Here is a 23,786-nt window from a genome sequence, read left to right as displayed (position 1 = left end):
GTGTGGAAACAACTCAATGCAGAAATCAGAGTTGGGCATTGCATGTAATGGTGAAGGAGGTTATCTTTTCTCCCATTTCTGTCGTTTGTTTGTGTGCAGGATATCTCAAAAAGTTGTGGAAAGATCCAGATGAAATTTTGTGGACACGTTCGGTGTGTGACAAGGACGAGCTGATTAGATTTTGGTGAAGATCTGGATCCAGATCTGGATAAGAGAATTATTTAATTTTAAAGTGATTCTTCACATTGCAGGATCGGGCCAAAAACGATGTATAGCATGACATTTCAAAAATGTATTGGGCCCAATATGTTCTCGTGGGTCAGGCATTACGTGATGGAGGTATGCGCTCTTCCAAGTGCATTTCTAGTTTGACTTTGTATCTGTTTATTTGAAATGCAAGTTTCAAAATCGTTATGCTATCAATGTGGTCACCGTCACGTCACTCAGCAGTCAGAAGAGTACAATGCATATCTCCACCAGGCTGAATCAGACTGATTAGCCCGATCTGCATTCGAACCTCAAACAAAATCTAATTGGCTTGTTCTTGAAGGCACCTCCCAAACTCATGACCGAGTTGTGGCATAACCCATCCACAACTTTTTGAGATACCATGCTGTACAGTACTATTACATCATTTTTGGCCCTGTCTCTTAATGGTGAAGAATCACTTTAAAAATTCGCATATCCAGATCTTCACCAAAATCGAATCAATTATTCCTTGTCACACACCAAACCTGTCCACCAAGTTTTGTCCGAATCCGTCAATAACCCTTTTGAGATATATTTCATCAGATGTGGGAGTAAATGTGAATTGTGGCTCCGTGGTTGCCGGCTCGATGCCAGTAGATGCAATTTGCATCCCAGTAATAAGTATAGAATCCCGTGCGGGCACAGGCAACGCGCTAGTAAAATAAAAAGTTAAACATCAACTTTTGTTATGTGTGTGTGTGAAGCTATTGTTCAAACCACTAATCGAAGATCAAAGTTCAATTGTTTTTTTGTTCAAACCACTCTCACTCCCCCACACCCCCAGGAATACCTCTGGCTTCGGCTTCCCCTCCACTCCCACCTCATGTTTATATGTGTACTGTACCGTCCACCGAACAGTGATGACTCCATCTACACCTCACTATCCGAAAACATGGACCATCTTCTATCTTCTCATCCAAACTCTCTCTTCCTCTTATGTGGTGACTTCAATTGTCATCACGCCAGTTGGCTCGGTGTGGGTACCTCTCTCACCTGTCATGAGACAGCAAAACATGAGCACCTCAGCAAAACCTTTCTGCGACTCATTGGGACTGACTCAATCGGTCAACTTCCCGACCCGGATCTCAACCAATGGTACTCCATCTCTTCTGGATCTGATTTTGACAAATTTCCCTGACAATATCTGCTGCTCTTCCTTCGCTCCAATTGGTTCTTCTGACCACGTCCTTGTCAAAGTGGACATCTCTCTGGCTGTTATCAGAGAACCACCTCACCGCCGTCGAGTCTGGCATTTCACTCAAGCCGACTGGCAGGGTCTCCGAGCAGCCATCAAACTTACAGACTGGTCTCCTATCACTACTTTCTCAAAGATCAACTCATCCTGGGAATTCTTTCAAAGAAACTTGCTCTCCCTCGTGCACAGATTTATCCCCTCTCGTGTTCAGTTGTCCTACCCTTCCTCCCGCCCTTGGTTTACTGAAGCTTGTGGCGAGGCAGTTGTCCTGAAACAACTTGCCTTTGCCTCATGGAAAGCAAACCCAACTGAGGGCAATCTCAGTTCTTTCCACAAAGCTCGGAACAAGTGTGTATCTACCCTCAGGAGAGCCAGAAAACAACATCTTTCTCATCTCAAGTCTGAACTCTCAAACCTCTCTCCCTCCTCAAAATCCTGGTGGCGTTTAATCAAATCTGTTTCTGGTGTATGTTCCCCCTCCATCCCCTCCCTTACCTCAAATGGCCGCACTGCTGATTCCACACGTGATAAAGCTGAATGTCTAAACTCGGTGTTTGCAGCTAAATCTTGTGTCCTAAACCCATCACTATCTCTACCCACTTTACCCAGTTGCACCCAACTGTCCCTGGACTCTGTATCCTTTTCTCCTGACAAGGTGGAGAGCTTGCTTTCAAACCTCGAGTCAGATTCTGCAACCGGTCCAGACGGCATCAGCCCACGTGTCCTCAAAGCCTGCTCTTCTGCTCTTGCTCACCCTCTCTCTGTTCTATTCACCCTCTCATTTGCCCAAGGTCATCTGCCATCTGCTTGGAAATCTGCTAACATCACTGCCCTGCATAAAAAGGTGCAAAAATAGATCCCTATAACTACAGACCAATCAGCCTTCTCCCAATCATCAGCAAGGTTATGGAATCCATCATCGCTTCAGACATGAAATCCTTCCTCTTCTCCAATGGCTTGATTTCCAATCATCAATTTGGTTTCAGACCAGGTCACTCTACCCTGGATATGCTGCTTCTGCTCTCCCATCAATGGATGGAGGTCCTCAATGCCAGACAGGAAATCCGAGCCGTATCCCTGGACATATCACGTGCTTTTGACACAGTCTGGCACCCTGCACTACTCACCAAACTCTCTTCCCATAGTATTCAAGGCCATCTCCACTCGTGGCTCGCAGACTTCCTCTCCTGTCGCAGTCAACGTGTGGCCCTAAATGGAGTTCTTTCATCCCCTCTTCCTGTGCAGGCTGGAGTTCCTCAAGGTAGCGTTCTGGGCCCTGTTCTTTTTCTGGTTTTCATCAATGATCTCTCGGACTCTCTGGAAAATCCTCTATTTCTCTTTGCTGATGACTCCACCCTCTGCCGTACCATCTGTCATCCCTCAGACCGGCAAGCAGCAGCTTCTTCACTCACTGCAGATCTGGATAAAATCACAAACTGGTCCAACACGTGGAACATGTCTTTCAATCCAGACAAATCTCACACTCTCACTATGTCTCTTCCAAAGGACCGTTTACAAAACCCCCCCATCCACTTTCTCAACAATCCTCTGGAAGAAGTCTTTTCTTTCAAGCTTCTGGGTCTCGCTATCTGCCATGACCTTTCCTGGGAAAGTCACATTTCCAACCTCGCCTCAAAAGCCAGTCGCCGACTGGGAATCCTCCGTCGTGCTAAGTCCTTCCTCGGCCCTCTTGAGCTCCTGACCACTTACAAAGCTTTTGTCCGTAGCCTGATGGAGTACTGCTCTCCCCTCTGGGCTGGTGCTCCTGCCTCCCACCTTTCTCGGCTTCACGCTGTCGAAACCAGGGCTTTTAAGATCATCGGCATCTCCCGCAATGAAGCTGAGTCTTTGGGCCTCTCACTCAATCACTGCAGGTTGGTTGGTGGTCTTTCTGTCTTCTACCGACTCCTCTCCAGCCTTGCCCCCCCTGCTCTCTCTGCGATTTGTCCCCACCACATTTCCACAGGGCGCTCAAGGTCCGCCAACAACCCCCTTCTGGTAAAACTACCAAAATCACGAATCACTGCTCATCTTCACTCTTTCATTCCTCTTTTTTCCCGCCTTTGGAATAAACTTCCTCACTCTATTCTTTCCCATTCTTCCCTCCAGGCTTTCAAAACAGCTGTTCACCACCACCTCTTATCTTCCCCCATCCAAATCCTCGATCTTTTCTACCCCCGATAATCCACCCAAGCCCACTTCCTTCATTTCTCCTGCTTTCCTTCCTGAAAGTCCCTGTAATGTCCATCTTCTCTTCGCCATGTTCCCCGTCCCATCCCCATCCCTCTCCCTTCCACAGTTCACCTAATGTGTCTGTTCCCCAATGTTTTGTCCCTTCCACTCCCGCCCCTCTTGTCTCATGCCTCCTTGCTGTGAGTTGTGCGTTAGCTCTCATACGAGCCTCGACCAAGGTATACAAAAAAAAAAAAAAAAAGGTTCCTCAAACAGGTATTATACTATTTTCTTATAAATTATATAATTGAATATAAAACATTTTCCCCATTTCAGGGGATTCAAGAAAAATCTATGTCTTCAAATTTTTTTATAACATGAAGAGACAAAAAATAAATTTATATTCCAACAAATGGTTAACCATTTTCTGGTAACCTTTAGTTCTCATAATAATGGTTTTTGTTTTTCTTTTCTGCCAGGTATGCCATCTGAAACGACATCTGCAATCTGCTCCATGATCTTCGGAGGAGTGTTTGAGCGTTTTCCCAAACTGAAGGTGTGCTTTGCGCATGGAGGTGAGTTTGAAATCACATCAAATTTTCACGTTTCATGTTAGAGTTAAGAAAATAAATAAATAAATAAATATCACCAATCATTTCCATGTACCTTAAACATCTCATTTGGTGTACCAGTTCTCCATCATGGAGTTCCTGGTATTATAAAAGAATGACAAAAATTAGATATCAGTCACCAAAATGGACTGAGAAAGCTGTGAAAATGCTAATAATTTTTGGTATTCCCGTTACTTTTAACCCTTTGAATCCTGAGCTCCTTGGACTTTCGGCTCCCCCACCCTGGGCTCCCTGGAGAAAAATCTGGTATTTACGAGAGCAAATATGGGGGTTTGAATCGCGGCCGGTAAACTGCCCATTCTGGTTCAAAGGGTCAACAAGAGTTGAAAATAATTTAATATTTTGGCAGGTGGGTGTTTTCCATACACACATGGCAGGATAGAGCATGGGTTCAGGACAAGGCCCGACTTGTGTGCTGTGGACAACCCAGTCTTCCCACAGAGCTACTTGAGTCGTATCTATACCGACTCACTTGTGCATGATGAAGCATCTCTGCGTCTCCTCCTCAATGTCTTGGATGAGGTACTTTCTGGGGGAAGGCTGTTACAGAAATATGGGAGGTTTGAGAATTTTTGATTTGTATATATTGATAAGTTCAGTTATACATTGATAAGTACAATGGCTGAGAATTTTCATCACATGACTCCAAAACCATTTTTTCAACCTCATCTAAATTAAATAATTAATTAAAAGAAAGGTATACCGTAAGTTCTCCATATTCAGGAGGGTCACACTTCTGGATAACTTCGTGAATGCAGAATTTGCAAATATGGATACCCTGGTTTAATGCAAACAAGCTCAAATGAGCTAAGATCCTCGTCCTCTTAATGATGACATCATAAAAACGAATATGACGTCATTGTGATGTATCAGGTTTGAGATAAATTATCTGTGCTAATGCCCGGCTTAAGTCCCGCAAACAAAATTCAAACAGCTTGCCAAGTTTCGGAGATAATGGTATAGGCGATTTCCATTAACGGCGATATTATGACGTCAACTTTTTTCTTGGAAGAATTTCCAAAATCGGAGATGGTTACTGCCTGCGCGTGGGCTTTCTGCATAGACATGGCAAGTTTCACGAAGATCCGATGAAAACTCTGGGTTGTGAAACAAAAAGTCAAAAAATTAGGAATGACATCATAAAATTTGATATGACGTCATAGTGATGTATCATATGTGCGGTAATTCATCTCTACTAATGCCCTGTTCAATTCCCGCAAACAGAATTCAAAAAGCTTGCCTAGTTTCAGAGATAATTTTTAGGCGATTTCCATTAGCTGAGATATTTTGACGTCATAACTTTTTTTTCTCGGAGGATTTTTCAAAATCAGAGATGGTGACTGTCTGCGCAGGGTATTTTTATATATATGCCAAGTTTCAGGAAGTTTCGATGAAAACTGTAGGATGTGAAACAAAAAAGTCCACAAGAAGAAGATGAAGAACAACAACGTGAGCAAGACTTAGAGATCCTCCACGAGGATCTAAAAAAGGGGGTTAAATTCCCGGGTCAGACTGAACATCAGGGGGAAATGGGAAACGTTTAAGAACAATGATTAAAATAAATAAATTACGTAACTATACAGACCAATGTGCTTTTATTGACGTTTGATGATGTGCTGAAGATGATGGCGGTGGTGTTTGAGAGGAAGTCAGAAGGATGATTCCTCAGCAGGGTCGTCCAAGGCCTATCTAGCACATCCACCTTTTCACTCAACCCTATCACTTTCTTTTGCCTCTTTCCAGCAGACTCACCTTCCCCACTCAACTTGCACTTGGAGGCCATGAATAAGGGCAATTCATGAGCAAAAATATAGCACAAGTTCACGCCAACAAGTCAAGAGTTGCAGTGCGGTATTGGCGGTTCAAAAACTGCTGTGAGAAGGAAGGACATGGCAGGTTCCTGGGGTAGCATGCCCATGCTGTGCAGACAAACTAAATACAACAAGGAAAAAAAAGACAAAATATCAGAGCCCCCGTTGTTTTATTAATTTTGCTGTATGAAGTTAAAGGCCAGTCTACCCAATATTCATTTACAACTACAATGGCCGCCAGTCTACCAGTCGGCCATCTTTGATCGGATCACAAAATAAAGTGGGGTGCACGTGAATAACATCATGCACTGTGCTTTTGCCAAGTTCAAACAAAATCAGACCATGCATGTCTGAGAAATGGTTGGGGACACGTTTCAGTAACAAAATGGCCACCAGTCGGCCATCTTGGATCTGATCTCGAAACAAAATGACGTGCATATGTATGCCATCATTCTTTATCAGTGTACCAAGTTTGAATAACATCGGTAAATGTATGTCTGAGAAATGGTTGAGGACGTGTTCAACATTGGGTTGTTTTTTTTTTTACAACCAAAATGGCCACCAGTCGGCCACCTTTGATCGCATCGCAAAACAAAATGAGATGCATATGCATACCATCATATTTTGTCTGTGCAAAGTACGAATATAATCAATCCATACATGACTGAGATATGGTTGCGGACGCACACACACTCCCATTTCGCACTAAGTCCAACGTCAAGATATGCACACCTCAATGGGTGGGGGGCGATTAGCGGGTACGATGATGGGGGCTCACAAACTCCTGAATACCAGAAGTCGATGGGTCACAAATTAGAAATCAAATTACATTGACCAATTCGTGAATATTTGGAACTCACAAAAAGAGAACTTGTGAATGTGGAGAGTTTACTGTATTGCATAAGGGTTGACAAGATAGATCACAGGTATTGTAGTTAACCTTGAGCTGTCTCATCTGTATTTCATTGTCAACCTGACTATTAAGTGTCACCTTGGCGCTTCGCAGGAAGGGCATTGCATCAATGAATAAATCCTCCATCAAAAAGGATACCAAGATAAACATCCACCTGCCAGTATTTGGTACTGGTAGATGTTAAATACCCCCACGGTATCCTTCAGAAAGAGAAGGCTATTGTGTGCCGACACCCTGACAAAGTTCTAAATTTCTGCCCCAACAGCAGCTGGGGAGATAATGGGAAACCATTTGAGCAAATCCTTGTCATTGGCTGTTTAGGCAGCAAAGATTGTTGTCATGTCATAGACTTGTCACAGGCTGCTTTTGGGCAGACAGACTCCCAGAGAAGGTGTATCACAGAAATTTATGTGCAGGATCATGTGATGCTCGGCTCTGACTATCCATTTCCCCTGGGGGAGGCAGAACCTGGGCAGCTCATCGAATCGATGGATATTGCTCCAGATTTAAAGGTACTTTCCTGATTGTTTCACATCAAAACAGTTTGTAATTGATTTTGGTTCTTGCACGTTTGTGTTGATGCAATATGTAGACCGATGTTTATTGTGCTGTTTTCCATTTGTTGTTGTTCTCCCATCATTTTCACTTTGCTCCATTTTGGCTGTTAATACATTCCCCCCCCCCACCCCTCCTCCCAATCTTCCACACCTCTCTCACCCTCCACTATCTTTATGATCATCTATGAGCCTTGACACCTTTATAGGAAATTTTTATATATATATATTGTTATGTAACCAGGGTTCGGGGTTTTTGCCACGAGGGGGAACTTTTCGGGCTCTTCCTAACCTCCGGCCCCACTGGCCGCTGCGCTGTAAATAAGTTTGCGACCTGATCGGTTGTGAAGCAATGACGAATGTCGACTTGAACAGCCAAGCCTGGCAGGGTCCACCGTATTATTAAATGTTCACCTGTGCTTTGAATTCACCCGACCAATTAAGGTTCGTACCCTCAGTGCGCACCCACCTATTTATTATGTACACTGGTTAGTGGTTAATCACGGAGCCAAACAATGGCGCAGAACTTCCCGTATATCTAATAGTGCAGACTATGTTCAACCAATATGGAAAAGACAAAAGCAAGCAGGCCAGAAATGTTTTAACAGTTAAACAAGCACATTTATTCAACAAGCACAACAACGTTTGTTCATTCAGCCAGTGCCAGATTAACACATGGGCACGCAGGGCCCATGCTCAGGGCCCTGAGCGAAAAACACATTTGCTGTTAAAATGTTCCATGCCAGATCCATCACTACAATATGATGTTTCCAGTTACGAGTTACCGTGAGGGGTGCTTCAGTCCTGGTTTCAGCTTTATACTGTTGCGGGGTTCTCTACGCTCGAGCGCTGCGTGACCAGAGTCTCGTTGGAGGTGTGAAACCAGACAACACTTGATTATACAAGAAGAATGACCACACTATGGTCACACCCTGCGACAGAATCCTGTAACGTGCCGATTGGGAAACATGCATTTAAAGCACTGAAAAGATTAACTCGACACCTCTCATCCATGTCAGCCTCCACCACAGTCATATCCGAAGGAACTGCTTCGTCACACGTTCACGGATTGCTTAACCCCAATATGGCCCTGTTCAAAAACAACATAACGCTATTTTGTTAGCAATTCATGTACATTTACAGACGAAACAATTCCGAGTCTGTAGGCAAAAAAACAACATTTTATTCTCAAGTTCCAGTATGCAATTGATTTGCAACGTCATTGATCAGGTGGCAGTTTCCATGAAAATTAACAAGCAGTGAAAAAAAGAATCGGCGATACTTAATTGGGAGCTCAAAGAGAAAGTTGAAGCAAGCAAAGGAGGCTAAAGGAGTCGTTTTGTTAAAAAACAAAGATACCAACTATAAACGAATACTTCAAGGAGAAAGAGAAATGAGAAATGAAGACTATGGCGGCACAGCTCCAGGTTTGACAGGCATGGCTGCTGGCAATGTAGAACGTGCAGCTGAAGCACTCAAGCAAACACTCCAACGGAATTGTCAATAAGGAAAGGCTGACTTGGCAAGCGTTAGCAAGCTGTTTGGTAAAGGAACACCTTAACATGGAATTTTTTTCCAAAGGGGGAAAAAGGTAATAAAACATGGGAATTCCTCCGGATTTTTTGTAGTCGAGACGAAAGCAACATCAGCTAAGCGAGTGTGAAAATAATGGAGTCCTCTTTTTTTTGGACCTTTATGGGCGAAAATAACATGGAGTTCTGTTTTGTGGGGGGGGGGGGGCTTTTCGGGAGAAAATAATATGGAGTTCTCTTTTTTTGGGGCCTTTTTGGACAAAAATAACACGGATTCCTCTTTTGTTGGCCTTTTTGGACAAAAATAACACGGAGTCCTGTTTTTTGGGAGAAAATAACATGGTCGTCTTTTTGGGAGAAAATAACACGGATTCCTCTTTTGTTGGGCCTTTTTGGGTGAAAATAACAGAGCCCTCTTTTGTTGGCCTGTTTTTGGACAAAAATAACACGGAGTCCTCTTTTTTTGGGAGAAAATAACTCAGAGCCCTCTTTTGTTGGGTCTTTTTTGGTGAAAATTACACGGTCCTCTTTTTTTTTAGGCGTTTTGAGCCTCAGTATTTTTTGTGCCCAGGGTCACAAAAAAAATCTTAATCCACCTCTGTAATCAGCAATGGCAGGTATTTACCATAGCAATCATGAGCATGTATTTATAATGGATGGAAAGAAATCACGATGAAAAGGCACAAGAGAACAGTAATTATTCAAAACGCTTATGGAGCCCACTTGCATATTCTTATTTATGCTATAAACCCAGGACATGGCCATCAATCATTCTGGAGAAATGTTTCGAGAAATAAGAGAGTAGATCAAGTGCGAGCAGAGCACTGGTGTGGCTCCTCCTCACCTCACACAAATGCGTGTAAGCTTGTACCACATGCAGACTCGCACAGTGTGCAGCATGTAAAAATTTGTACAAGTGCAGACCCACGCAGTGTGTCGCGTGCAAGCTCGTACCGTGTGCACACTCGTGCGGCGTGCAAGCTCCCTATTGGTGGCTCTCGAGGTCCGAACAGACAGACGTGAGTGTAGGCTTGGCCAAAGGACTTGTGGAGAGCTTGATGGATCAAAAGTCCCGGCACATAAGACGAGTTGAGAGCAGAGGCGAGACCACTCCTGGCAGGCGACATGTGGTGGAACGGAGCACTACGAGACAAAACCTCTAGGCAGACAGGGCGAGTGGAGTATCGAATGCTCGGTAGATTGAGACACTTGGGAGATCAGATGCTGGGTGCACAAGAGGGCTTGCCAGTCCATATGTAAAGAAAGGCTGCTTGAATGTCTCTTGCTCAGGGTCTCTTCCACTCTATTTCGGAGGGCAAACTGATCTGCTCCATACGTTAAGCCATTCTGCCTTCCACAACCGACTTCACCTGGTTTCACGTCTTCCCCCTCCGGCGGTTCAAACTATCCATTGTTCTTTTCCGTGCAACACACAATGGCATTGTCTTTTGAATGCACGTGAACGATGACGTCAGCAACAGCGAAGAACTGCAGCGTTAATTATCTTTCAGCTCTTAATGTGTTGTTTTGCAAGTGAATAAAAGAATGAAGAGACCCCTGCAGGGCTAATGATTGCCTCCATTTTGTCCAAATGGAGGGAACTTGGAGGAGATAGCTGAAGCAAAGAAGAAATATCTGTTAAAAAAAAAAATCTATCTCACATAAACTAAACAAATATCTGTCCGACGTGAAAATCCTACGTGAACGTTAAACTGGGTGTCCTTGTCTGCTGGCATTACTTGGTGAATGTAAATGATCCTACGGTCTTTCTGGAAGAGTAGGCGAACTATTGCTGGCACATGGGAAAGCTCCAAAATCCTGTTCTAACCTACAGGGGGCACTGCATCAGTGGCATGGCCGTGCTCCTCCTAAATTATGGCAAACCACAGCCACATGCTGCGTAGGAAAGAAGAAAAAGCAGGTTACCATTCAAAATGATCGCTGATTGAATAATATTGGGGTAAGAAACAAAACAGACCAATAATAAATGCATCGGCACTCCTAAAGCACAAACCTCCACCAAGCTGAACATTTTACGTTTTGTCGCCCACTAATAGGTCGGATCTGCATCCAGACCTCGATTACAAGCGAATCAGCTTGTTCTCATCACCTACAACTCATCCACCAAATTTTGTCATAATTCGTCCACAACTTTTTGAGATATCGGGCGATATATAGTTTTTTGGCCTTATCTCTCAATGGTGAAGAATCATTTAAAAATCATCAGATCTTCACCAAAATCGAATCAATTCGTCCACGTCACACACCCAACCGGTCAACCAAATTTTGTCCGAATCTGTACATAAACTTTTTGAGATGTCTAGCTCACAGACAGACAAACTCACAAACAAGAAAGACGTCGTGCAGAGCACGATACTTGCGGAATCCCGAATACAAATTTGACTTTAAAAATAATGGATGGTTGAATCAATTGACCAAATATGCAAATCCTGTTCAAACTTCAAGTCAGTCAAATGAAAATTGAGAATTTTAGAATTCTCATCTAAGATGTTGACCTTTGGCCTATTTTGACCTTTTCGCCTATGTTAACGTCAAAAATAATGGGTGGTTGAATGAAATGACCAAACGTGCAAATCCTCTTCAAATTTCAAGACAATTGGATGAAAATTGAGAATTTTAGAAATTGCACCCAAGTTGTTGACCTTTGGCCTATTTTGACCTTTTCCCCTATGTTGACGTCAAAAATAATTGGTGGTTGAATGAATTGACCAAATGGGCAAATCCTCTTCAAATTTCAACTCGATCAGATGAAAATTGTTGATTTTATCAATCTGACAAACTTGTTGACCTTTGTTAACCTTTTGGCCTCAAAATTAATAGGCTTCTTGCTTTTGACCAACTACCATTTCGTGAAGTTTTGTGAAGATCGGTTTTAAAATGTGACCTGCAGGCAATTGACAAACGGACAAACAAACAGACAATAACACACGCGACCAACCAACATACTTGAAAAATATTCCATCTTCGCCAGTAACAAACAAACATGGGTGAAAACATCACCTCTGTCCACCTTCGGTGGCATAGGTTACCAGAAATATTACTGCAGGAATTGGCGCCAAAGGATATAAATTGTGATGTCAGCTCAGTTTGCACCTAAAAATGGCCATCGTTATTTGCACAGGTGAAAACAAAATACAAGCTCACTTGCTCTTTTTCAAGGATATTGGTTCACGAGTCAGTAAGTGACCACTATATTCGTTATGTATGTATGTCTGTCCTGAGCATAGCTCCGTGGGTTTTGATCCGATCCTGATAAAATTTTGGTGGGAAGTTTATATCATGATCTAGTTGTGTTTTCCTGAGAATGGGCATGGTGAGCCCATTATGGGCAGAGCCATGCCCAAAAAACATGTGTTTTTAGGGGGTAGCCGATTTCAAGTTACATTTTCTCCGAGGGGGTTTGTCGAATCTGGCAGGGGTTTTGGTATTTGGTTCACCCAATGGCACCTGCATAGCCCCACAGAGCTCTATTTTCATTTTCGGGTCACAAGGTCACGAACTTAGAAAATTGTGAATTTTGACAAAAAATCATACGACTGCCCAAACTTTGAGAGCGAGGATGACAATATTTTTATGCATAATCTTGAAGTCATTCCCCACCTAAAGTCTTGAAACCATTTTGCTCTATCTCGAACACCTTGCCCGTGGCGCCCCCTTCAAGTTTGCTTTTACGCCGACTTCAAAGTACGGATAAATAATCCAAGGAGTGCGAAATGCCATATAGCCTATATGATGTTATATTGTTCCTGGAATATTCCAGAGGAAGTTTTGCACCAAAGGTCATAATCCTTGACCTTTACAGTTCACAAAGGTCTAATTTTCAAAGTTGTGGGAATCGAACCGGGTTTTCGACCTTCTTCGATGAACTAACTCCAATAAGCTATAGCACGTATCCTGTTTCCTTATTTTAATGTCCACAACATTGTTTTGTGACCTTTAAAGGTTATGCAAAGGTCAAATTTTTAAAGTTGTTGAAAGAAACCCAGTTTTCGACATTTTGCAGCTAATAACCTGTCACTCGTACCACATCATGTTGATCATTTTTATAACTTGGTCAAAAATTATCACATTGTCTCATCCTTTACTTCTGGAACAATCTACATCGTCAAATACCACTAGTGAACCATTGCAGTCTCCAGACTTCTTTGTGCCAAAATGAAACCTCAGCATACTCCAGGAATTTATTAGCACTCTCGAGCCTTGGGACAAATCAGATTAACGTTGTGCGGTTACAATTTCTAAGATTAACACGGGTAAAGGTCAATAGCCAAAACTCTTTTCTGACAATGCAATTCACTTACGTTGCTCGTGAACTCATATTCTCATTTGATGCATGAACTCCAGAATTCAAGGTATTTCTTGGAACATGTCTGCATATTTTCTGTGGCAGGACAAGCTCCAAGCTGGAAATGCACTGAAATTTCTCGGTCTCCACCGTGCCAACCTTGAGTGGACCTCAAATGAACATCGCCAGGTGGCAAGATAACCCCATCGGCATTGACCTGCGTATATTATGAAAGTTTGCACATGCAAATAAAGATACATTATCGCAAAGAGATGCGACTTTATAAGGGATACACGAGGAAATTCAACATCGGAGGAGTCCATTAGGCCCATAGAGCTGACGCAATCATGCCAATATTATCTAAGTACTCTCCCAACCCCACCACTTTGGAAATAAATGTCTCCCATGATCATTTGTCCACAATGTCTGCAGACATAATCTTGCTTTGATAGTAGATTTTTCAACATGTGTCACAAAAGTAAGTTCAAACACAATGTATGATTGCACAGGGTGTTTCAAAAGTCTGGAATCATAGGAATATTTATTTTACAATTCTATGATAATAATTTCTCAAATTGTGAATCACTGACATGCGTACACACGTCAATTCCTGAATGTCGGTTTGTTTGTTTGAACTTTTCTGAACATCGACACCGATTTTAGCACATTCGTTTCCGGTTTCATTCTTGGGATCTTCAATAGTACGTGGTCTCGTGGTATAAACCATTGGTTTCAGGTGTAAACCCCAAAGAGTAAAGTAAAGTGGCGTTAAATCTTGACTTTGTGGGGGTCATTCTATCGGTCTACAAGATCCAAGCCACCTCAAAGGCATCATCTCAAAAAAAAAAATACATAAATGAATTAAAATATTTCCTACGATTCCAGACTTTTGAAACACTCTGTGATCAGGATGAAAAAAAGGTGAATTGGTTATTTGTTAACTGCATGCCCAATATCCACCTTCTCCCTCTTAACCTCTTCGAATGGTACATATGAGGAAGTTTTTTGGAGGACAATTGTACGTGTCCTCGTTGACTCCTTCCTTTTCATTACCTGTCTTTAAAATAGAGCAAGTAAAAAGTCAAGATAATTTTGCAATTACTGTCTGTATAATGTAAAAAAAAATTTAATCAAGGAAAATTAAAAGTGAGGAATGCAATACAATTTGGCACATCATTGTTTGTGCTGTATAACATAATTTATGGATGGGACAATCGCACCAAGATAGGCAATTTGGTGTCTGCCTACCTGATGCATAATACGGTCATTACTCATCCAATCTCAACCAAACTTTCCAGGGGGGGGACTAAAGGAGCACACGACCGAGCTTGTCGCGACTTCATTGGCCCCCCACTTACCCAAGGTGTTTCCACTTCAGACAAACACCGTATGAAGCTTATCATGGCATTTGGTGGGGGCACACCTGCCGGAAGTGAAAATTATTTTCACCACAAATGAATCATTCAGTTCTGAACTGAAATAAATTTGGAGGATACTCAATCTCTTTGAGGCATTCTCTGGTCATCACACTCGCACAGACTAAGTTATCCGAGTTGCCTCGACTAGCTTGGCCTCTCGGTGGACCGATGTCCAGGCTGCAATGATCTTTCGCAAATGAAGGTGCTGAGATGGGTCTTTATGCATGAATGTATTATATTGCCTGTTAGACTTCAATCCATCAGATTATATGTGGACTGTATAATGGATTGTTTATAACTAATACCCTGTGGCGAGTGTGGCCTCATATGCGATTTCTCACGGGCATGGATCCAAGTGCAACAAGCAATATTGCCCCCTACACCTTCACGGCCCAATTGTGACATTTATTCGACGCATAACCCCAGTCCTCATGGTTGCTCGGACCGTTTAATAATCACCTGAGGGAAATTTTGGGAAAGTTGGCCAAAAAATGTATAGGCTAAGTTGCTGGTCTGCACTCCGACCGGAAGTAAAAATTATTGGCAATAATAATTAAAGTTCATGGAACGTGATACCCCACGTAGTGTTCAAATACATACTTCAATTTTAATAAACAATGTTTTCAAAAATAGTTTAAAAAAAAAATCCAAAAGTTTAGCATGACGAAAGCACTTAACCTCAACCTTATACACCGTAAGACGATGACATAGAGTCACACTTTAAGAGTTGGAGGCTTCATTGATCACCAAAGAACGCAGTGAAAATCGGCATCGTACATAGTCATATCGGCGGCCTCTTCTTCAACCCGCGACTGCACCCCACACATGCCATGCCCACTTCCCCAGGCTACATTGGACAGCTCATTACATACACCACACCACACTTTAGAACACATACACAAGTACTGCAAAACTGGAGGTTCTTGGAGGTATTATGAAAGTGATTCATGTTCTTGGGTTCAAATATATAATTCAATTTAAATAAAGGTTTAAAGGCAAAAAATAAACTCCGGGGCTTACCGCCACTTCACCCAGTGTCTATTACACCACCTTATCTAACACATTAAGTTGATTATTCGTGCCTGTTGTTCGAGTCCTTTATAACGTCCTAAATATAAAAAAAGTGTTTCCTGTTTGGAATGATTTTCAATTTTGTATGACTTCCAGACAGGCACACAGACTAAAAAAAAAAAAAAAGATCTCACGACTCCGCATGTACGATCAGGACGAATTTAGTTACGTGTCAACCTCGAGGAACCGAAGCGAGTCGACCAAATGCCAGGAGGGTGTCATGGTAGAAAAGATTTTAGCACACTCATGTGTGCTGTCTGCTCTCGTCAGGTGGTTTCACCGGTAAAACAACAGACAGAAAGATATTTAATAAATAATGTTAATTAATCCCTACTGTCTACCTTTAATACACCAATACGGATTCAAAGCAACCCATAATGACTTTCCGAAGAATCTCCAAAGGAAGAGAACACAAATGTCACAGAATTCAATGCAGCTTTGAATTAACTAATGACTTTAGGAGGTGGCAATTTATCTCAGGTAACCAATTTGTAAAATAAACCTCAGCAGGTTACAAATGAGTGAAGAGTCGCTGTGAACACGTTCAGAAGGACCTTATCCAGTGGCTGCGTACAGGATGAATCCAACAGGCAGGTTGCATTGCAAAATACACTTGGTAAATACAGTTACTAAATACACTTGGTCTCGGGGTAAATTTGAAATGCGGTGATCGTCATTACCAATTGGAGAAGTCCATTTAAGGTCCAATTAGGAATGGCGACCAACGCCGTATATCCAGACCGTGCATCTCACCGGCTCGCTCGGCTGTTAACTAGAGAGGAGGCACACCACCAATTAGCGTGATGCACTGGCTGATTTGGCGGTCTCATTAGCACAGTATGATGGCAACAGTGGCCACAGGATACATCTCGGGACCATTGTGAATCGGTCAGTCATTGCAGAATCTGTTGACACGGTCCGCTGAGTTTTGCACAAGGCAAATGGGATGACCCGACGGCTTGAAAATATATTCTCAACCCTCATCAACCATCCCTTCTTTTATAGGTTGTTTTCATCCCTCATTCCATACATTTTTCCCATTGTGATTATCCCTGGTTTTCTTCTTTTTCAGCCTCATTCTTTCTGTGTTTCAGCATGGAGCTCATGTATCCATTGCAGCCTTTTAACGTCGTGTCCTCCCACCCCCCCCCCTTTGCCCCTTGCTTTTATCCTTCCTCCAAATGTCCTTATAAGCCTGCTGTGGTTCCATTTTCCTGCTTTGCACTGTTTTCAAAAAAGTCGAGCTCATCTTCAAGACTCTTTCGCATACAAAAAGATAAACCAGGTAATCGGTATCCACAACCATCCTTGACGATGTTGTGGAATGTCGACCGAGGCCTTTGTGCGAATGAGATGAAAAAGGACTCCACTCTGAAAACTCCATTCAACACAATAAAGGATAACGGTTGATAACATTTTAGTGCTCATTATCTTCTATGTCATCTATTGTGCCACACTGGTAGCCACGTACGATAGAGATTAGAGATGATGCAAACCAAATTCTCTCGAGCTGAAGCGGAGAAAAGCTTTCAAACAAAGAGCCAAAGCTAGTGTTTGTTCCCAGTAAATAGTTTCCTGGAAATTCCTGGAAAATCGATTCAGGATTCTTGCCTTTTCTGTTTTTTTTTTTGGGGGGGGAGAGGGGGGTTTGTGATCAGAAAATTTGGGCGCGAACCATCTCCATAGCAAGCGTTGATGTGCTTGTGCAATGTGCTCTCTACACCTTCTTTCCCAACACATGGGGAAGACTCATCAACTTATATTTTATGTCCTTCAGTCATTCCACAAGCCTGGCATCCGCTTCGGATGAGGGCTTGGGACCCTAGGGTCCTGAGTTTGAGCTCTGTGGGCCATTGAATTAACACCAGAGGGGTGACTCAGCCAGACATCCTTCTGAGGTCGGCGAAATGAGCACCAGTGCACTGGTAATAGGGGCACTGCATCAGCGGCATCACCGCACATGGAACCAGTGATGCAACCAGCAGCCAAAAAGGCAGCACACGAAGGAAAGAAGTCATTCCACAACCCAGTTGATGAAATAATAAATGTGTGCAATGGTAAAAGCTTACTTCACACAAAGTTTCATGATGATTGGATGGAAAATACAGCCGGCGTTCAAAAAAAAAAAAAAATCAGTTCTTTGCAGGCATGGGTTACAATGTTTCACGTACCAGGAATAAACGGCCTCGACCTGACTTTCCTCGACCTCCGACGAATATACAAGCTTTGCTCATCAAATTAAAATAAATAAAAGCAGTAATAATCAGGATGTTTGATTATTAGCTTTTCTTAAACCCATTATTCAATCAATCATTGGGAAACCGATTATTCCAAGGAACTTTAAAAGTATGACAAGTCTAGAGACGGCAATGGTTCACGAGCGGTATTTGACGATGTAGATTGTTTCAGAAGTCAAGGATGAGACAATGTGATAATTTTTGACCAAGTTATAAAAATGATAAACATGATGTGGTACGAGTGACAGGTTATTAGCTGCAAAATGTCGAAAACCCGGTTTCGTTCAACAACTTTCAAAATTTGACCTTTGCATAACCTTTCAAGGTCACAAAACAATGTTGTGGACATTAAAATAAGGAAACAGGATACGTGCTATAGCTTATTGGAGTTAGTTCGTCGAAGAAGGTCGAAAACCCGGTTCGATTCCCACAACTTTGAAAATTTGACCTTTGTGAACTTTAAAGGTCAAGGATTATGAACTTTGGTGCAAAATTTCCTCTGGAACATTCCAGGAACAATATAACGTCATATAGGCTATATGGCATTTAACACTCCTCGGATTATCCATACTTTGATGAAATCAGCGTAAAAACAAACTTGAAGGGGGCACCACGGACAAGGTGTTCGAGATAGAGCAAAATGGTTTCAAGACTTTAGGTGGGGAATGACCTCAAGATTATGCATAAAAAAAATATTGTCATCCTTGGTCTCAAAGTTTGGGCGGTCGTATGATTTTTACATCAAAATTCGCAATTTTATAAGTTCGTGACCTTGGGACGGAAATGAAAAATCGAGCTTCGTGGGGCTATGCAGGTGCCATTGGGCTAACCAAATACTGAAACCCCTGCCAGATTCAACAAACCCCCTCGGAGACGATACAAATTGAAATCGGCTACCCCCTAAAAACACGTTTTCTGGGCGTGCCTCCGCCTATAATGGGCGCACCACGCCCATTCTCAGGAAAACACAACTATATCGTGATATAAACCTCCCACCAAAATTATCAGGATCGGATCAAAACCCACGGAGCTCTGCTCGGGACAGACAGACAGACAGACAGACAGACAGACAGACAGACAGACACCAACAACGAATATAGCGGTCACTTACCTTTTCGTGAACCAATTGAGATAAAATTTTAAAAAAAGATTTGGGTTAATTTGAGAGAGCATATTCGTCACCATACAAGTTTAATATGCGTGGCACCTTGTCCAACAAGGGAAGTGAAGAAGTGATGAAACTTGCCCAACACGTAATCTTGTTTTTCAATTTAGAAGTTAAGGCTGAAGACCACTCAGTGGTTGAAATGTAAACCTAAGCATTGCCAGCTGCAAGGTGACACTAAATGGGGTGTTACACCTTTACGAGCAGGGGGGCCGGGCATCGCCCATCGGAGTTCTCACCGTTGGCATTTTCAAGAAATCAGGTTGTTTTTTTGTTGTTTTTTTTGGAGGGGGGGTATCCTAAAACACTTCCCCACACCCACTAAGAAATGGGGTCAGGGATCATTTAATATGACCTTTCACATAGCTATAAAGGCTTCGACATTATAGAGCAATAAAAATTAAAAAAAATCCAATTATATTTTTCTGCTTCCCCTGCCTTCACTGATAAACCTCTGAAAGTTTGACGAATATCCGTTTGGCAGTGTGTGAGAATAATGGCGACACATGCACACATTGTGTGGACGGTATATATATTATAACAAACAATAAAAAAAAAGAAACAAAAAACTGGTATCACTATATTTGTTGCTGCATAATGATATTTTAAGGCGTTCGGACCAAGGTAGGTTTGACATCGCAATATCAATCAATAATACAATGCCGACATGAACGTGCATTCAAACACAAAAGAAAGAAATTACAACAGAATGATGTCTTGCTCTTCCTTTTACACAACGTTTTACACTTGATGAAGAGCCAGTGAGTTGACACCAGAACCTCGGGCAAACTCTTTCCCTCACCCACAGGGAGCACTGCATCAGTGGCACTGATGGGCACGGGCACGGCACCCCCCCCCCCCACGGATCAAATCCATGGACCAGTGTCACACTTAAACTAGAAAATAGATTTAATGCGAATGCTTCGATGGATTTACCTCCGCACGCGAGAGGTCAACCCACAGTTACGTTTCATCGCAATTAATGGACGTATGAAAAAAAAAAACTAAAGGTCACATGAGATAAAGTGGAAGGGACATCAGATGCTTGAAACTTGAGTTATGGTCTGCAAAATGATCTTCAAAAGGTTACAAGACCTTCAACCTTTTTAACGCAAAATGTAATTCGTTCATCTTTGTATCGCTGTCTGTATTTGTGCCAAGTTTGATTGAACTCTCCACATTAGGCCAGATTTTGTAAGTAAAATTCAGCTTGAGAAATGATCTAGTCCTCTCCAGGTTCTTCTGGGTAGCCTCCTGGTTTATCAATGCCTAAGCTCGAAAAATCACAATCACGAGCCTGTGTTGTGCCCTCGATCACTTCCCCAACCTCCATCTGGGGAGGTGGAGAGAGGCAGAGAGAGTGTGTGCGGTTGGGGGGGGGGGGGTGGGTGCAAATCATGTACACAGAAGCAGTTATATTTCTCTCCATTTGTCTTCAGTTGAGGACACACACATCTGCTGATATTACTTGGTGGACATCAAAAATCCGACGCTGTCTTCCACAAAGAGTGGATGAATTATTGTGGGGAATCTGGGCAAATTTAAATCCTCTGCCATAACCAGCTCCGGTAGAACAACAGACCTGGCCAGTTGGTTCGTGCAAAATTTGGGACAACCTTCCCACCTTGGCAGACTCCACAATGTGGGATTAATTAGGGCAGTTAAAGTATTAATCGTAGTTGTAGCAGCAGAACAACTATCCACAGCACTCTCACTTTGTTGCACAGAACCCACCTCTGTGCCTCGAGAAAACATCTGTGAAATGTCTCCAACAACATCGATGTGCCTGCTATTGCTGCTGTCCTGAAAAATGCAAAGCACAACATGCGCAGTCACAATCAAAGCGAACTGACCAAGCAAGGAAGATAAAGCTGCTTTTGCAAATTCCACTGAAAATAAATGAAGCATTGCTATGTATGTATACAAAATAAAACTGTTACCTCATAAGAACCATCAACATGCAAAGGAGGAAGAGAAGTGAGTGGATAGGGAAAAGAATGAGTAAAGGGAGACACAGTGGAACGTCGGCAGAGTACCTCGCTTTCTTTTTTTTTTCCACTCATTTGCTTTTAAATTCGTTTTCTCTGCAACCACTTAAGCATTTGACACAAAACTTTCAAAGTAGGGGTGTCTACCCATGGAGAATATTTTAACAAAGTTACATGATGATTGGATGGAAAATGCGGTCGGCGTTCCCAAAAAGTCTCTTCTGCAGGCATGGGTTGCAGGGCTTCACGTATCAGGAATAAACAGCTTCAAACTCACCCAAACTATCGCTCCTTAATGAAAGGGAAGACCAAGAAGGAAACGAAGACGTAAAGTGCAAAGATGGAGTCATCATGAGGAACCTGGATAGGATTCGGGTTTCAGCCTCTACTCCATTACCCTCAAACCCATCCAAGCACAGCCAAGTGAGCCGAACAGAAAAAAATTCTGCAATAATTCACTTCTCCTTGGAGAGATAGATCAAGAAAGAAGAATAGAGAGTAAAAGATAAAGAAAAGTAAGAATTAGAATGAATAAAAAGAATTGTGAAAAAAAAATTATTAGATAGAAAGAAATGCGAAAGGAACAAAGATGTCGGGAAGAACCTGAAGATAGATTTCAGCAGTTACTCCCCAGGTTCAAACGTAGCAACATGTACAAGCTACCAGAGATCCATCAGCGGAGAAGCACAGTTCACACAGCATCAGGATATGGTATAAACATAATGAAACTGAAGACCAAGAAGGAACCGAAGAAGTGAAGAGCAAAGACGGAGTCATCAGGTGGAACCCGGATAGGATTCGGGTTTCAGCCGCTACTCCACCACCCTTAAATTAAATTACCGAACTAAAGTAGAAAAATTAACGAAACTTTCCTAATTATTAATTTAGTGTACGATAGATGATGCTCTCTATCCAAACAGCGAATCAGCATTATTGAAGAGCTAATCTGTCAGTTGGATAATGGGCTGACAAGATGGCCTAGGCCCGAGAGGTACGCACACTCGCCTCCAAGCTGTCTATCCTGGGTTTGAATCCCATCCCAGCCATAAACTGTCAAACCGGTGTTTCATAGGCAGGGCGATTCATCAATGCGGGTGCCTTCGCTAGGATGGACGATAAAGAGCCATTCCATCTACTAGCAATCGGTTATGGATGTTAAAGATCACATGGTGTCCTTTGCAAAGAGTAGGCGAGCTATCACCGGCACCTTGAATAAATTACAAATTCCTGCCATAACCAGCAGAGGGAAATGCAATCATAGCTGCACACTCAGCCAATGATGCTACCCCACAGCCTTGTGCTACGTAGAAACGAAGACGAAGTTTGGCAATGCATCACCTACTACAGTCGGTAATTTGTTGGGGCTTCTTCTTCCTTTTCTTTCCATATGACGTAATAATGTCAAATGGAAATGTCAGTGCAAGATGTGTTTTTTATTTTATTTTATTTACTGCAGAAATAGTCGAGCAAATACTTAGCCAGGATCTTGTAGAAATAGCAAATACTTAGCCAGGATCTTGGAGAAATAGCAAATACTGAGCCAGGATCTTGGAGAAATAGCAAATACTGAGCCAGGATCTTGGAGAAATAGCAAATACTGAGCCAGGATCTTGGAGAAATAGCAAATACTGAGCCAGGATCTTGGAGAAATAGCAAATACTGAGCCAGGATCTTGTAGAAATAGCAAATACTGAGCCAGGATCTTGTAGAAATAGCAAATACTGAGCCAGGATCTTGTAGAAATAGCAAATATTGAGCCAGAATTAAATATATCTTAATGGTTAGGGTGGTGGGCTTGGGATCTTAGGGTCCTGAGTTAAAATCCTGCTTGACTGTTGAATTACTACCAGGTGGGGTTGACTCAGCTCGTCATCCTTCTGAGGTCGGCAAAATGAGTACCAGCATGTTGGTATCGTATCCTGTGTTGGAGTGGCAACCCGTCCAGGATTGTGCCCAATAGCCAAGGAGACTGCTGAGGCAGCAGCAACACTCTGTGCAGAGTATGGTCCCAATCGATGGATGAATGGATGGATGAAATATTTGGGGTGTTCCAAAAAGACCTGCAACCCGATGTCATTTTTCAACAGGACGGCACTCCCCCTCATTGGGCCTTCATCATTCGAGCCATCCTGAATGCAAAATTTCCAAGTTGCCGGATTGGCTGAGACAGGACAACCGTCTGGCCCCCCACGGTCAACAGACAACCCCCGCCCCCCCTCCCCCGTCCGTGATTTTTTTTTTCTGTGGGGGCTTGTCAAAGATGTTGTCTGCAACACCAAAGTTGCAAACCAGCAGGATCTTCGTTCTCGGATCACAGCTGGATGTGCACTGATGGACACAAACATGCCGAGTTGAACCTGGCAAGAACTCGTGTTCCACCTTGATGTCCTGAGCGTGACAAACGGAGTTCACATTGAAGTGCATTGATGGTGTATACAAAACTTTACGAGTTTCTGTATCATATAAACCAAAGGGTATCGTTGTATCATTTGTGGTTCTAAATATGTTAACAACCAAAGTTGTCTGGGTCTTTTTGGAATACT

At 42.6% G+C, this 23,786-nt stretch overlaps 2 protein-coding genes across 20 annotated transcripts in view; one reads left to right on the top strand and one right to left on the bottom strand.

The window, feature by feature from the left end:
- ACMSD (aminocarboxymuconate semialdehyde decarboxylase) overlaps nucleotides 1-23,786 on the top strand; it is an 85,017-nt gene that overhangs the window by 55,672 nt on the left and 5,559 nt on the right. For 3 of the 6 annotated variants that reach the window (XR_015056601.1, XM_085875584.1, XM_085875586.1), the window contains 3 exons: nucleotides 4,096-4,191; nucleotides 4,598-4,770; nucleotides 7,389-7,484. Coding sequence is in view for 5 of the 6 variants with exons in the window: in XM_085875584.1 (XP_085731710.1) it covers nucleotides 4,096-4,191; nucleotides 4,598-4,770; nucleotides 7,389-7,484 (365 nt within the window). In the remaining variant the exon portion in view is untranslated. Of the gene's footprint in view, nucleotides 1-4,095; nucleotides 4,192-4,597; nucleotides 4,771-7,388; nucleotides 7,485-13,469; nucleotides 14,529-23,786 lie in introns of those variants that run through there. The other 3 variants (XM_085875585.1, XM_085875587.1, XM_085875588.1) reach the window with 2 other exon arrangements.
- The window catches only part of KANSL2 (KAT8 regulatory NSL complex subunit 2), a 98,914-nt gene continuing 94,898 nt past the window's right edge, over nucleotides 19,771-23,786 (bottom strand). For 11 of the 14 annotated variants that reach the window (XR_015056593.1, XR_015056592.1, XR_015056591.1 and 8 more), the window contains 2 exons: nucleotides 20,990-23,631; nucleotides 19,771-20,588 (listed from right to left, as the gene is read on the bottom strand). Coding sequence is in view for 2 of the 14 variants with exons in the window: in XM_085875581.1 (XP_085731707.1) it covers nucleotides 20,478-20,588; nucleotides 20,990-21,058 (180 nt within the window). In the remaining 12 variants the exon portion in view is untranslated. The remainder of the gene's footprint in view (nucleotides 20,589-20,989; nucleotides 23,632-23,786) is intronic. The other 3 variants (XM_085875581.1, XM_085875582.1, XR_015056594.1) reach the window with 2 other exon arrangements.

Source organism: Eptatretus burgeri, chromosome 3 (genome assembly GCF_056783735.1).
Source record: "Eptatretus burgeri isolate ZD-2024b chromosome 3, Ebu_testis_v1, whole genome shotgun sequence".
NCBI lineage: Eukaryota > Metazoa > Chordata > Myxini > Myxiniformes > Myxinidae > Eptatretus > Eptatretus burgeri.
The sequence above is the reverse complement of the archived record's forward strand: the minus strand, read 5'-3'. Positions and strand labels throughout refer to the sequence as shown.